Source organism: Siniperca chuatsi, linkage group LG18, assembly GCF_020085105.1.
Source record: "Siniperca chuatsi isolate FFG_IHB_CAS linkage group LG18, ASM2008510v1, whole genome shotgun sequence".
Classification (NCBI taxonomy): domain Eukaryota; kingdom Metazoa; phylum Chordata; class Actinopteri; order Centrarchiformes; family Sinipercidae; genus Siniperca; species Siniperca chuatsi.
The window spans coordinates 18,973,800-18,989,626 of NC_058059.1; the positions used below are offsets into that span (position 1 = coordinate 18,973,800).

At 39.6% G+C, this 15,827-nt stretch overlaps 2 protein-coding genes across 8 annotated transcripts in view; one reads left to right on the forward strand and one right to left on the reverse strand.

The window, feature by feature from the left end:
• Positions 1-10,094, reverse strand: part of LOC122865274 (protein unc-13 homolog B-like) — a 68,563-nt gene extending 58,469 nt beyond the window's left edge. For 3 of the 6 annotated variants that reach the window (XM_044173471.1, XM_044173467.1, XM_044173466.1), the window contains exons 1-2: positions 9,762-10,094; positions 2,329-2,358 (exon numbers count right to left, since the gene is read on the reverse strand). In XM_044173471.1, coding sequence (XP_044029406.1) covers positions 2,329-2,358; positions 9,762-9,783 — 52 coding nt within the window. In that variant the 5' untranslated portion in view covers positions 9,784-10,094. The remainder of the gene's footprint in view (positions 1-2,328; positions 2,359-9,761) is intronic. The other 3 variants (XM_044173470.1, XM_044173468.1, XM_044173469.1) reach the window with 3 other exon arrangements.
• Positions 10,095-11,359: 1,265 nt separating this feature from the next.
• stoml2 (stomatin (EPB72)-like 2) lies at positions 11,360-15,785 on the forward strand. Of its 2 annotated transcripts, none has more exons than XM_044174727.1 (10): positions 11,360-11,538; positions 12,524-12,676; positions 12,783-12,882; positions 12,996-13,054; positions 13,167-13,268; positions 13,374-13,508; positions 13,848-13,992; positions 14,185-14,264; positions 14,380-14,508; positions 14,685-15,785. In XM_044174727.1, the coding sequence occupies exons 1-10, from the start codon at positions 11,494-11,496 to the stop codon at positions 14,790-14,792; spliced, it is 1,056 nt and encodes a 351-aa protein (XP_044030662.1). In that variant the 5' UTR covers positions 11,360-11,493; the 3' UTR covers positions 14,793-15,785. The 2 variants fall into 2 exon arrangements, with proteins under 2 accessions (XP_044030662.1, XP_044030663.1); XM_044174728.1 differs by lacking the exon at positions 11,360-11,538 and adding an exon at positions 12,108-12,174.
• Positions 15,786-15,827: the final 42 nt, after the last annotated feature.

The following is a 15,827-nucleotide window of genomic DNA, read 5'->3' on the forward strand; positions in this document are numbered from 1 at the left end:
TCTCAAGGTGTGGTGACAGCACAGCGCAGACACAAATCCCAGCCCAGCCTTATGTAAACTTTTAAAGCTCTTCTAATCAATCACACATTGTTAAAATAAGTAGGCTAATTCAATACTTAAACCTGAATAAAACAGACAAAGGGCCAGCTCCTAACCAAGGCGGTTCCTTCCCAGAATTCCAACATGAATGGGAAATATGGTGACATAATGGCCCAAAAAATGACATAAAATGCAGGACTCTGATCTCAACATGCCTTTCCTATAAGTAAAGAGAAGATTAAGTGCAGATATACACAACAGAATATGCAGCTATAATGCACAATCGAATTGTATTTGCAGTATAAGACAATGAGCCACTTCACTGTACCCATAGACCCACTGTAGCAAGATGGTTACCTGTCACCTCCAGACTTTATGCAGACTAAGGATTTTAGGCCTAAGGAAACTGGAGAGCGAAAATGTGTACATGCTCTGTATCGCAGATTATACTGAAAAAAAATGCCTGACTAAAGTGCAAAATGTGCCAAAATCATGCTTTGTACAATCTTGAGACAAAAATGAGTTGATTATTTTCATATCATAATAAGATAATCCTATTCAGGCTCATATTCAATATCATCATCAAACTTTTTCAACGTGTCAAACATTTTCTTCATAATTTCTGTCCCTCCTTATTTTGCACACAGAAGCATGCTAGTTATGCTGACGTTGCCTCAGGTGTTTGGCACAGTGGGTTATGTTTGGAAGAGGAGAATTTTGCTTGGTGACATTTCCTACTACTAGGACTGTAATATCAATTAGCACAATATTAATAAGAATATTTACCATATGGATGAATATGATGATATGGTAAAAGTATGTAAAATCACATAAAATAATCAAATTGATGTTCAGTGCGATGAACTGTGTTCTACTGTTGATCACTACATCAGACAAAAATCTCTTCACGCATGTACAACAAAAACCTTAAAATATTTGTTAGTATTTAATAACAATTAGCTTGGACTCATTAATTTGGACAACAGTTTGTAAAATGATAACATGATATGATCATATCTGCATCATATATAAGATACTGCTGATTTCTGCAGTGAGTACCAGAAGCGCTGTGAACGATGTAAATATGATGTAAGCGTGCATGCCTAAAGTCATTTAACATTTCTGTAAAAAAAAATGGCCTCTAATGAATGTTGAAATAACAAAAAGCACTGCAAAAAGTCAGTCCCAGACTGGCTTCTCATACACACAGTGCTCATTTCACTCCACTGTAGCATTTGCAAAACAAATTCATTTTTACAATTATTTACATTATGAACAAAACTTTCGGTGTTCTAAATCCCATGCAGGACAGTGCTTGACAAATCATTTGCCCTGTAGCAAAAAAAAAAAAGCAACTGATGTTTACATTTCGCCTAAGGGAGACAACAGGCTTAATTGAATTATCCCTGATGTTTGCTCTGGGACAGGTGCCACATGTGGTGTGGCCCAGGGAAGGGAGGAGGGCACAGACAGAGAAAGCCAGCATAGGCTGACAATCTTAAGCCAATATCCCAGTGCAACAGAGCTGCTTGTGACACAATGCAGACACCTCACAGAATTTTTTTTTTTCCCGAAAGGTGAAGAAGAGGGACAAAACAAACAAAACAAAAAAAATCATGCTGAACAAATGTAGACACCTGATAGATAATTAACTTTAGCAATTATCCTCAACGAACACGGGGTCAGTCGGGGTCTTAGAATGAGAGTCACTGGCAGATCCAAAGCCACGGTGACTTTCTGTCCATGCTGCCTACTCTAGCAAGAAACGTCACAGGGCTTAAAGGAAGGCATGAGGGTGAACGCTAGAGGGATTTGCTTAGGTGGAGAGTGTGGGGATTTGGATTTAGCAGCTAACGATCTAAGCTCACCTGTGAACGGCCTGCTGAAGAAGGACACGGGATTACAAAATCAACCCTAGCTTTCGGTGACTTGCCAGAATTTGACTGATTAACCTACATGAGAAAATGAGTGCATGTGGCATATTTCCAAAAACAATAAAGCAAATTAGCATTTTGTTTATGCGAACTGCGTAGCGGTCTGACACTATACATTCCAAATGGCCGCATTAACAACAAACATTAACAATCCCACAGGACCCATAGAGAATGCTCCGAACATGATTTGCAGCTTTACCGATTCCTGTTCTACAAATTCAATGAAGACTGAGAGACAGTGTCCGCGTTAAAAATGTGAAACATTTAGATGATGGGAGAGTGTATGACCAAACTGAACAAATACAGTAGAAGTTCATAACAAGTAAAAAAGGTTTGTGAATACATAAGTACTCACCTGAAGGTCCTTGGAGCTTGGCTTTTTTCACTGTAACACAAAACAAAAACAATTATTAGGCTAACTGAAAAACAGATTTAAGTCAGCTTATTTGGAAACTACTAAAATATGATGTAATTCTTCAGCAGTACTTGAGTTGATGAAAAGAAAAATAAATAATACAAGAAGATGTTGAGAACACTGGTGGACCAGTAGGGAAAAACGTAAATATATCTACTGTAGGTACGAGTAATGAAACATGGACAGGATCTCATGTTATTGAAGCCTGAAAAAATTCATTTATATGCAGACAAGAGAGCCGTGAGTCAATGACTCGTGACAGCTGCATCACACAAACACATCAACGGCCTCGCGCTGTTGTCGTCTGCAAGAGCAGGAACGCTTCATGTGCAGCTTGATCAAAGTAGAGGAGCTATTTGTTTTGGTGAGCAGCTTTGAGTCAAAGTGTTATTAAAAACAAAAACGTCCAATGTTTTTATTGAATTCATGCGTCACCTTGCCTGATTTGGTAGCTTTATGATGAAACAAAACACATAAACATCATAATATTGTCATGTAATTGTCTCATTTCTGTTTCCCCATTCCGTTAACTAATCTTTATTTAATCTCCCGATACACAGTCTATTCTTATACAAATGCGACCCATCTAGAAAATGCAAGTTTAGAACTGAAATAGATAGATTTCCACGACCATCTTAGTTGTTACATCATTTACATTTGTCAAGTGTCTTCAATTGTTTTCACATGTAAATATTATATATCCCTGGAAATAACTTACGGAGGGAAGCTGACAAAGAGATACATGGCTCAGATATGCTAGAAAATACTTAAAACCATGACCTGTGTATTGGAATACATGCGATCACGTTATGAAGATATAATGTAAACCTTGCGTTAAGAGCTTTTAAATTATACAAGTGGAAAATAATACACTAAAGATCTTATTAGCTTATCATAGGTGACAAATAACTTTTATTTGATTGCAAAATACCAACTTTAATATAATCAAGAAGCATAAGCCTAGACAGCTGTATCACAAAACACAACAGCTGGTAAACAAACACCAAAAAACAAATGGCAAAAGTGGACCGGGGCAGATGGGTATTAACAAAAAAAAAAAAGAAAAAAAAAGAAAAAAGAGAGACATTTTCTAAAAGCTCAAAAAAATCTATAAGGGGGAAAATGCTTGCTGGTGTATTCTGGTTTTTAAACCTACCATCTTTAGCCCCTTAATGCATCTATACAATAATGTTTATGAGATTGTGAGGCGCTTTGGAGGGGATTAATTGTGATTGCTGTGGCAGGGTTATGTGTTCAGGCATGTAACCCACTAAACCTCTGAGATGGCAGATGGGCAGGACGGGATGATGGAGGCACAAATGACGCTTTCATATTTTCATGTAACATCAGCTGCCTTCTATGTGTGCATATTAAAAACGACTATGGGGGAAAAAGAAGTATTTATTTGTTTTCCATTGTCATTCCAGAGTGATGTGTCTGTGCGACGACACATCACTCTTGATTATATGAATTAAACCACAACACACAACAGTGATTCCCTGATGTCACAATTTTAGCCACAAACATCCACAGAAGTTTTTCCCCCAGTATTGTCATTTAGGTTAACAATGGGGGAAAATTAAAAAAGTCACAAAGGAGCCGTGGGGAAAAAAACTAACTCGTCACTTCTTCCGAAGCGTTTCCTGTCTTGTACATACCTCACTGTGAGGCGGAAAGGGAGCAGCGGAAATGTGGAGAGAAACCAGCAGTGTGAATTTTTTTTTGGCTTTCCACTTAGGCTTTTCAGCCATGGCTCCCTCTCTTTGTCAGAGGGGCAAATGAGCTGGCACAGTGGCCTTATGTACTAATTTGCATGATGTTATTTCGGGCTCTGATACACAGAGCAGAGGGCAATAAACCAGGGGACCATTACGGCAGAAACTGATGCTTATCATTTTCCGTCCTGGGCCCTCCATGGCTTTAGAGGCCATTTAGCTCACTATTTGGAAGGGCTAGTTACACAATTACCGTATCAACCTACAGTTTTCCCTTTCTTTCTTTCCCCCTGTATGCTTACTTTCTTCTCAACATGCCTGTAACTTGATTCAAATATATTAAAGCAGGCGCATGTTTTGGTCAGTTGATTCTGGGGCACTCCTTGGAGGTTCAACTTTAGACATGTAGTGAATAACATCAATTCATAAATAGCCCTATAGCCCTTAAAACAAAAACTATATGAGCAAAGATCTTAGAAAAGATAATGAAACTGTTATGTACCTACACCTTTTATTTTACAATAGTTTCATTTTATGTTGCCCAACATCAGGACTGTGTAAATGTGGTTTGATCAGATTTAATTGACAAGACAAGCAAACAACCCTACAACCGATTTTGTTTCAAATATTCTTAAAATCTGATTGGTGGATGGAAATACAGTACATGAGATCAAGTTTTTCTAACTGGGCCCCGCCCATTTAAAACCAGCAAGAAAAGCACAGAGAAATACAGAAATGTCTTGCGTGAATTAACCAAAACTGTGGCAGAAAATCGGGTGTTCATATAGGACTCCAAACCGATTGAGAAAATACGATTCAGGGCCTTTAAAAGAAACTGACAAAAAGTGTGGCTGTTCCAAATTAAAAAGGACATCATCACTGGAAGGTCGAGCAGAAAGCAGGAAAATAGGAACAGGAAGTGACACCCGAGTCCACTACAGGCAGTGGCGTACTTCCGCTCTGCGCTGGCGGCTGGATCTGATCAGGTGGGGCCAGTGTAAGAGGGAGAGAGAGAGAGGGAGAGAGAGCAACAGATGGCCAGGGGATTACTCCCACAATCTCTAAGCGCTCTCTCTGTCTCACTCTGCCTTTGTCCCTCATAATTCCACTACTCTGCTGCGCACTACAGTCAACCACTCCGCCTGCAGTTCTATCATTTTTAGTCCTGCAGGGCCTCTATTTCTCATCCTTTGTTAAATTGCTTTGCTGTAATATCTCCTCACCTACTCATTCTGCCGCAGAGTCAAATGAGCGGGCTCCAAGCAAATGGCGTTGATGCAGTTGTGATAACTAGCATGATGTAGTTTTTGTGAGTTTGTGTTTTTGTGTTCTTAATTTGTGGCTTAAACACTCCAATGACTGGAGTGTGTGCTGTGACCGTATGTCAACTGAAGACTCAGCGTACAAAAGGCGTGATGATGCATAAAACAAGCTCAACATCCTGTGTGGACACTGTTCAGCTGGCAAAAAAAAAAGAAAAACCCCAGGACCTATGTAGGAAGCATGGAGCCAATTCACCAGCACCAAACAATTACATCTGATGCAGCTGAGTCGCTTTTCACTGATAATTACTGCTACAGTGATTAGTTGATTAATTGGTCCATCAACAGGAAGTGATTCTGTGACAATAAGTGACAAAATGTTGTTATTCCTGCTTCTCAAATGTTTGGATTTGCTGCTTTTGTCCATTTATCGTCTGATATCAAGTAACAGTCCAATGCATTACTTACACTGACTAAAGACTTAGATTATTCATTTGCAGTCACTTGGCAAACATTTATGTAATGTAACCCACATTTACCTGCTATTTAGAAAATTTGATTGCGTTAATTGCTTACATGTCCCACATCCTACCACCCTCCAGCCTGCGTCCTCATATTCCAATAACAACCTCCAGGACGTTGTCCTGTCTGAGCAGATCATCGTCTGTTAGCTGCCCTCCATCGAGGCACTGCGGGACACACTGGGTGATGGACAACAAAAAGAAACACCCAGTGTGTCACAAAGAAACACTGCCATCAACTCTGTCCACAACCACAAACTTGCAGGAGACCATATGAGACTGTTAAGACCAACCGTTAGCACAAAAGCTTCCTTATGATAGCTGTGTATGATCTCTTACTTAGCCTGACTCCTCCTCTTTCATAACAAGACGCATCTGTTTGTAACCTGTCCCAACTACTAAGTGATCACGTGTCTGAAACAGCATCTGTACACCTCCAACACCTAATCATGGGGTCCATGTGAGCCATGTGTCCACTCAGAACTGCCCTGCTCCACAGCAGGAGTCTCCCCCACACGTCCACTTGTAAGGGCAACCACTTATCTGTTGTGTAAAGACATCGCCATGGAGATGAAGCATCTCGACTAGCAATAAATAAGCAACACTGTCAAGCTGAACTATAAGGGGATGAGTCACAACATCAGCTAATCACACTGCCCCTGCCCAAGCACTCTTTTCTCAGTTATCTGTGGGCTGCATAACTCCTACAAGCTTAACAGTAATCAATAAATGGACAGTGCCCAAGCTCTACAGTGAAAGGCCCCATTTAGTACAATAACTCTTGATTGCCAGAGCCACTGGGCTGAACTTTCTGAAGTAAGTGGAACAAAACTGGCTTGCTTCTTTGTGACCTTTTCCCTGCCAAGAGCCTTTCTCTTTCTAAGCTTGACGTATTGATGCTCGAATCACTTCTGAGGCTCACTGTTTTCAGGTTTTACAGAAAAATACCTTGATTTGTCTTTGTTTTTTTTCCTTCCGTCTTTTCTTTTTTCAGAAGGAGCCGACAGGTGTAAACGGATTTTCTTTTGGATTTTATGTTCCCCACACATCCAAAAGTTGCTGGGTTTCCTGCTGCAAGACGACACTGATCACCACAGTTTCTTTTTGTGAGATAGTGATGACAGGATGAGCTGAAATTGCCCATCCTTAAAGGAATGTCTGCAGTGATCTTTGTGCCACATATGAAGGGGCAGGTGTACGGTCAGTCATATGCCGCAGCATTTTGTCGTGGAGGCACCACGCTTAGCCTGAAATATAGAGCGCTTCCTCTAACGTCAACGTCAAAGAAATGATTACATTTTTATGAAATATTAGACGTATTAAGCTTCAGGCAAACACATAGTCAGTGAGTGAGGCGAATGTTTAAACAGTCATCCGGTACCTAAAATCAGGATCTGTCTGATTCAACTCAGCAAGTGATTGATTGATGAATCACATTGTATGTTTGCGTCACAGTAACTAATCAGAGCAGCACGTCGCAATGTTGGGAAAAAAGACCAATCAGTGACAATCAGCTGCTGATGTGTGACAGAAAACTCACCGCTGCACTGCGGGTCAGACGACAGTGCTTACCACCCTCACTACCCTTTTCTGGGGGGGAAACCCTGAACACTTTTTATGTGGCAAAATAGCACAGTTGCTTAAAAGGATACTGAGTAGCACTTGTTACTTGCTGCAAACTTCATTGCAACCTATTTATTAGCTACTAGCTTACTGGCCCTCTGAATCAGCCAGCAACTATCAGAAACACAGGCAGGAGGCATGTGCAAACGCAGATGCACAAGTGGGATAATTTTAGGATAGGTTTATGTTACTTCGACGGATTCCTGCTCTGCATGTCAACATATCTTGAGATGAGGGTTGTGACAGTCATTTCTCAGCAGTGACTTAACATAACATTTGCAAAGGCATTAAAGAACCTGCAGCACATGACAGAAGGTGTTTGCTTGATTGTGTAAACATGTACAAGTGGAGGCATCTGAAGGATGTTTGAACAGGATTAGTTGTGTCTGTGATGAGATATGATGTCTGACGTCCTGGCAAAAATTTTTAATCAAAAGATGGTAATTCAGATGGTAATCGAACTACCACAGGAAAGGTTACTATAGATCAGAGATGGGACTGACAGGTACAAATACAATGTTATTATGTTATTTATAATACTGGCCTTTCTTTGATAAATGGGCACACAACTTTATTTGAAATGATGCCTGAAAATTCTGTTTTCAGTGTATCAATCTCAGTATTTTCGTCTTAAAAGGGCAGCAACATTTCAGTGTGATGTATTTATATTTGTGGTCAGCATACCCTGTCTCCATTTACCACAGAGAACACAACTGGATGGATATTTGCTGACCATACTTCAGGTAACTACACAAAGAAACCTTTCTGGGATACGCACTTTCCATTTCTTCCCCAATTTTCAATATCACATACTAAATAAATCAGTATCACATACCAGACAAATCTCTATTTGATTGGCACGTTGAGGATGGTACATTTAACAGTTTAAAATAAATATTACCCCTTTTTACAGAAAAGGAAAAGAAGAACAGGAAAAGATGACGGATAAAGTTTTTCCTACGGTTAAAAGCCCTCTTTTCTTCTAAATAACGAAAATAACACGTTATGCCAAACTTTATATGAAGCACCGTTTGAAAGAAATGATCTTACAAGTAGTTTGGTGGGGGTGGCTCACCATTACAGATCTGCATACATGTGTGGTTAAAAGAAAAGAAGCACGGAGCTCTGCAGCATGATTTTCTGTCATCCTCCCCCCCTGCCCTCCCGGCAGCACTGGACCAAACAGCTGGGCATTGCTGTTGTTGTCACAGAAGAGAATATTGCATAACGTGCTTTACTGCTGTGAAGGATGCTAGAGCTGGTTGGTCCTCCAACTTCTTTTTTCGTGTTACCCCACCCCCTCCTGGTTTGCTTTAGTCTTGTTTTGGTCTAGAATAAGTCCATGGAAAGAAGACTTTAACTTTGTTTTGAAAGGTGATATAAACATAAAGCCAATTATTATCATTTGGACCCCTAAAAGTTTTTTTTTCTCTTCATATCATTCCATTTGTGTCATTTTTATTTCCTATATGGACCCCTCTATGATAAAAATGCCACTTCTAATGTTGGGAAGATAACAGTGAGGGAATAGAAAAGCTCCGTCATTTACTCATCCACTGAATTCAACAGTGGACCCTGAAGGAACCTTAAGAAGGTCCCAGGAGGGCCCCTGCACCAGGGTACTGGTATCAGTTTTACTGAAAGACATCGAACTGCTTTTATCATTATCATGTGTTCATCAGTAATATCTTTTTCAGTCAAACTGAAATACCCATCAGAGGTGCACTAACTCTTAGTTCCATTAACATTGCTGTACATGCGATTTAGTTATAATTCAAGTCCAAATCAAATAGCCCTTAATTTTTTACAATCTATATATCAGTTTATTTGTCTCCCATTATATAACCGTTGTGATCATTCTAAACTGACGATAAACTATAGCCTACTCATGGCAACTGCTTTTTTGTGACATCTCAAAGTCAATATACACCACAAGTGTTAGGTTAAAACAGCTGGTATGGTAGGCTATGGAAGGCTCCAATAAAACAGAGGTAACATATCATATCCTAGGTAGGAAAACAACCTCAACTATAATTATTAGTGTTTTTCATTATACATACGAAGTGTCTGGGTTTTTAAAAACGGAAAATCACGACAGGATAAATGTAGGCTACTAGCTACTCCCCGAGGGGGATGCCTGCTGCCTGAAAACCTGTTCTCTAGGATGTCTTTGACATTATCAGAAGGAATTCAGTAAACTCCCAATATCTTTTCTAACCGCTTAAAGAAATAAAAAGAAAGCTAAAACTTACCTCTGACACACAGCAACGACATGGCAAAGCGCTTCCAGCGACAATCTAGTAGTTTCACACAGTTTATAGGGCAGCGGAGATTTAGGCTACTCTGTCTGGTATCATTGTAACGTCCGTTAAATTACTTTTCAAACCGCTGACAAGTCGATGTTTACAGGTGGTATTCGGATGCTGGACTTGGGCAGAGAGCGGCAGCCCCCCGCCACGACCACGCCATTGTTAAAAACTCTCATCACAGGTTTTCAGACCGACGAACATCCTGAGGGAACTGACAGCGGGATAAGGCGGGGTAGAGGTACCTGTTACTGGCGTCTGGCGTGTCCAATGAGAATACAGTATCGTGCTGGAGGGCGGAGCCCCTTAAACAAAAAAAGAAATCCGACCAATCGCTGAGAGGGACAGGTTGGAGGAAGAAACAGGTGACGCACACAGATTCTACGCAGACCAAACACCTGCAACTTTTTGTACGAGTGAAATGTTGCTTCTTCATGACTTTTTTCAGATAGCTGTTATCTTTGTTATTTTATTATTTCACTTGTGACTTTATAATTAGTCTCCTATATCCATCGTCAGTTTTATCAATGCATTATTCACATGTATTTTGCTTTATTTATTACTATATACAATTTTTTTGCTTGGATGTTTTTGCAGAAGTGGCAAGTCAGGTCAGGTTTATCAACCCCTTCATCACAAAGAGCTTTAAAGAAAAGCAGCCCACCTAATAATTAACAATAAGAAAAAAAGACAGAATGCATCTGTATATAGCCTAATCTCTAGCTGTCCACTATCTACTTGGTCCTTACCACAACAGTTGATATATGTCCCAGCTTTTCTTTTGCACCTACTGAACAAACCTGAAGCTGACACTTCATGTGCCCAATTAAAAAGTCTGTTCTGAAAAGCCATGATATAAACCAAGGTACCCCAAACAACGATACATTAGAGTTTGGTAAATCTGAGTATGGTCTCTTTTCCAGGGAGCTACACTGTACAGCTGCAGCAGAGCTAATACAAAACCAACAGCACCACCCTGTGTGTTCAGTGAGTCATTACAATGGGTCCTGAAGCATTTAATGAATCATTTAATAGAAGGAATGCATAAAAGACTTGAAAACTTGAATAACAGAGGGAATTTAAAGCAATATATGTGCAGAAGATATACATAATTACCATATGCTGTTTGTTTTCTTTGCTTACATCTGATCTTGTGAGGTCTATGCCACTTCTGCACAAATCATCATCTTCTCCCTTAGACTATTTTACTCCTTCCCCTTCTCAGTTTTAACCTAGCAAAGAAATGTGGCTGTGCATTTAATGTTTTGGCTTCAGAATATCTTCAAAAAGTAAAAAAAAAATCCAGCAAGCAGCGAAATAATGAAGAAAATTAGTGTATTATTCTTCTTCTTCTTCTTCTTCTTCTTCTTCTTCTTATTATTATTATTATTATTATTATTATTATTATTATTATTATTATTATTATTAGTAGTAGTAGTAGTAGTAGTAGTAGAAGTAGTTGTTGTTGTTCTTGTAGATACCATTATTGTACTAGCGGAACCATAGCCGTTCGGTTCTTGTAGCCCGCACTGGCGGAGTTTTTCACCGTCGCACCAATGATGTAACTTTCATTTCCTGATTGGCAAGGGTCATACACATGAATACTGAGTTTAGTTAGAGCCCAGTTTACGAACCTGAGTCTTTATACAGTCGCTTTACTGATTTTGACTTTAATGAAATGATGTTACGGACTCTGTGTCGGACCGGCGGGGCCCTTCTGCAGGTAAATGAAAGCGTTATCATCATTTCCTGCTTGTTAACTCGTGCAAACCTGCTGAGAGTTCTTCCCCAGCCGTTGTTAAAGTGGGTGTCATTGAGTGTGCATCAGTGTGTTAATAATCCACGAAATGTCACTCTTCATCCCGACTGAAACATCACTGAGTGCGTAGTAAGTTAACAAGAAAGACACCTTTTTTAGCTGACCACTGACTGACATGCTAACCACTCATTCTGGGTAGAAAATGTACTATTAGTCTATGTTAAACCATTACACTGTTACCATAGGCCTACATAATATATAAATATGCATGGATACATACGTACTGTATTTTGAAGGAAGGTAATACATTAAGCAGCTTAACCAAAAATAAGAAACAGTACAATATGTAAAGTTACCAGAAGGAAAATCGTTTACATACATCAACCAATTTGAAAGTGGTCTTGAATGACTATTTATTTATTACAATGTTTTTTGTAGTTTATACCACTCAGAGCAGTAGGTTAAACTTAAATTGTGAGATTTTTTTTAGTTCTTCCCTAATCTTAGGTTATGTTTTATTTCTTTTAGAGCTGGAGTGATTACTCGTAAGTCATTTATCAAGCAAAAATGCTAAATCTCTGCTGTTTCCAGCTCTCCAGTGTAAGAATTTGCTGCTTTTCTTCATTGTAAATTGAATATATTTGGGCTTGCGACTGTTGATTGGTCAAAACATTTGAAGATGTCAGCTTTGGCTCTTGGAAATTGTTAGGTGCATTTTGTTTTCTGACTTTTTATAGGCTGAATAATTAATCAATGAATCAAAAAAGAACAATGAAAATAATTGTTAGTTGCAGCCCTATCTTCTTTAATTATATACAAGTGACATAATCTTTGCAGCCAGGACTTGGGTTTGAAGGATATGGCACGATTTAAGGATAGATTTTAAAATAGGAAATTCATTCATCAAGCGTAAGTTCTACAATCTGATGGCACACCTGTGTCTCTGTAGCAAACCCAGCGGACTGTGCCGAGGTTGTGGGTTACACCAGCCCAGCAGCGATGGGCGTCCAGCCTGCCCATGAACACCGTGGTCCTGTTTGTGCCCCAACAGGAAGCCTGGGTGGTGGAGAGAATGGGTCGTTTCCACCGGATCTTAAAGCCGGTATCACACCTTATTACCAGAAGATTCCTGATCAAAGAGCGCTAGAGTCAAATATTACAGAGGGAAATTAAAACGCAAAGATCACTAACCCTTTTATCTCTTTTAGGGTTTAAACTTCCTCATACCCTTACTTGACCGAGTTCGCTATGTGCAAAGTCTCAAAGAGATTGTCATTGATGTCCCAGAGCAGTCTGCAGTATCTCTAGGTGAGGGATCAATAAAGTTAAAGTTCTTGATGAATAATATACAGCTAAAATTGTATGTCATCATTTAATAGACATACAATATATTTTAAAAAGAGTGTACCTTGTTTTTACAGATAATGTAACACTACAGATTGACGGAGTCCTTTACTTAAGGATCCTAGACCCTTTTAAGGTATGTTGTTAAGAATTACTACTGCTTCAAATGCTGGAATGATTGTCTGCTCCACTGAGTTGTTATACTCTGATCAAAGTGATATAAAATGACCCATTCTGCTTGTTCGCAGGCCAGTTACGGTGTTGAGGATCCAGAATATGCCGTCACACAGTTGGCACAGACCACCATGCGTTCAGAACTGGGCAAACTCACACTGGACAAAGTGTTCAGGGTAATGACAAACTACTGCTGTGTTTTTAAAGGTGTCGCAAGTGCTTAAAATGTTTATAATTTTTTTTTGTTTCTTCTTATTTATTTTTATTTTTTTACTTTTAAGGAAAGGGAGTCCCTCAATTCCAACATGGTCCACTCCATCAACCAAGCTTCAGACGATTGGGGAATCCGTTGCCTCCGTTATGAAATCAAAGATATACATGTTCCACCTCGTGTCAAAGACGCCATGCAGATGCAGGTGGGGTGAATAGAATGAATGTGTTGCTGGTTTGATGTAGATAACTGTAGTCCTTTTTCATTCATGCTAACTGAGTTTTCTCAAATGTCAGTAAATCAGTGTAGTTAAGGGGTTTTAAACTCCTTATATGCCTTTAGCAACAAATGCAATTTTCTAAATCCTCTTGAGTCTGGCAGAAACAGTTTGTTTTCGCACAGATGGCCATGTTGTTTTAACTGTAGTAACGAGACTGAAGCCACTATAAAATTCAGCACTTTTCTGGTGAGACTCTGGGCGAGCTACACAGACGTATTAATCACAGAAAATGTTTTAACGCGCATTTTTGTTCCCTCTGTGTAGGTGGAGGCTGAACGCAAGAAGAGAGCCACAGTGCTGGAGTCCGAAGGGATGAGGGAAGCGGCCATTAACGTCGCTGAGGGTCGTAAACGAGCTCAGATTCTGGCCTCGGAGGGTGAAAAAGCAGAGCAGATCAATAAAGCGGCTGGTGGGTGCATTCAGAGACGAGTTTAGTCGTTTTATCTCTGTAGTTTTTATGCAGCTTCTGTGCTTGAAGGTATTGTTCTTGTTTTCTCCCATATCTGCTGCTGCAGCATAGTTATGTTTTAAGTTGAGGTTGTAGAGCTAAAAATACTGACACAAGTTACACGTCACTGATCGATTACTGTGTTCCCTCCAGGTGAGGCCCAAGCGGTCTTAGCCTTAGCAGAGGCAAAAGCTAAGGCTATCCATATGCTGTCAGAGGCTCTGACTGAGCAGGTGAAGTAGTAGTTTTTGTTTTTTTAATGAGATAACCACGACCACAGTCTCATTTATGAAAGTTAATTTGAGGTTTTTCACTTAATTCTGCTTATTTTTATTGTGCATCGTACAGAACGGAAATGCAGCGGCCTCGCTAAGTGTGGCCGAGCAGTACGTGTCTGCTTTCTCCAACCTTGCCAAAGAGTCCAACACCATCCTCCTGCCCTCTAATACTGGTGACATTAGCGGAATGGTCACACAGGCATGTATATGTTCATCGTCATTTGTATTCATGTTCAGAGCATGGTCGCTTTTTATGAATTGTACTTGAATTTATATGTTAATAGCCACCAGATAAAAGTGTCTTTGTTGCCTTTTTTTCTCTCTCTCTTCAGTCATGACAATAATGGTTCTCATCCTGTTTTCCTTCATTCACAGGCTATGACCATTTACGGCACGTTGGCGAAGGCGAGCCAGAAAGCCGCACCAGAAACGGTGGAGGAGAAGAGCGAAGAGCTTGTGAACCAATCAGCATCATCTCAATAGCAGGGGACTATGTGAATGAACTCAAAGCAGTAAAATGACACCGAACCAGAAGAAGCAGTTTATGTTTCAGTTATCGGGGCTCCAAGGCATCGCCGTGTGAGCAGAGTTCACATAACCTTCTACTGGCAGGACAGAAGGAAAAACTTTATAAACTTCCGGGATGTTTTGCCTTGGAGTCCTGGGAAAATCACATATTTTTGCAAGAGGAATTTTTAATCTTCACTGACTATTGTTTATGTTCAATTTATTGTCAGATTGGGAAATTAACACCAGCCTTAAACCAAATCCACTCATACCAGTGGCTTTGGCACAATTCTTGGTGACAATTCTTCAACTGTCTTCAGCATCATTGGGACCAGAAACTTTGAGTTGCTATATGTGATGTCCGGCTGGATGCCTCAGAATGGTTTCCCAAAGTGTAGTTAATTCACAATTTGGCCCATGTTAGATTAAAACATTATCTGAAACATAACTGAAAAACTTAATCCAGTATTTTCTTTAGAAATAGTATAGAGAAGGTGTAATGTACTGATAGCTAGTTAGTATACAAAGTCAGCCCTAGGAACAAATGTTCCTCTCCTCTTAGTATTTGTATTCACCTTTTATGTCTTATGGAATATATTTATTCAGTTTCATGGTTTTCTGCAAAGACCGATGCTTACAGGTTTATGAAAAATGGTGCAAAAATTAAATTTTTCAGTAGGTTTATGACGTGGTGGTATGGGATGTCGTGAAGCACTTGTTCAAAAATATACAATTATGTTATGTTGGTGGTGTAGAACAATTCATGAGAAACTGGACTTCTTCAAATGTAATGTTTGGGAAAACCCCTGACTGTTGATAAAGAAACACTGGCAGTATGATTTGGAAATGGATGTTAAAGTTGACCCTCCATGTCTTGGGTCACTGTTTGGGTTCAGCTATGTTAAATTAATAAAAAATTTAAAAAAGTTGGTTAACTAGGTCTGTGTCAATAAATATACTTCAAAATTGGCCACTATAATTTAAAATCAGTAGAGCTTTGGTACAAATATG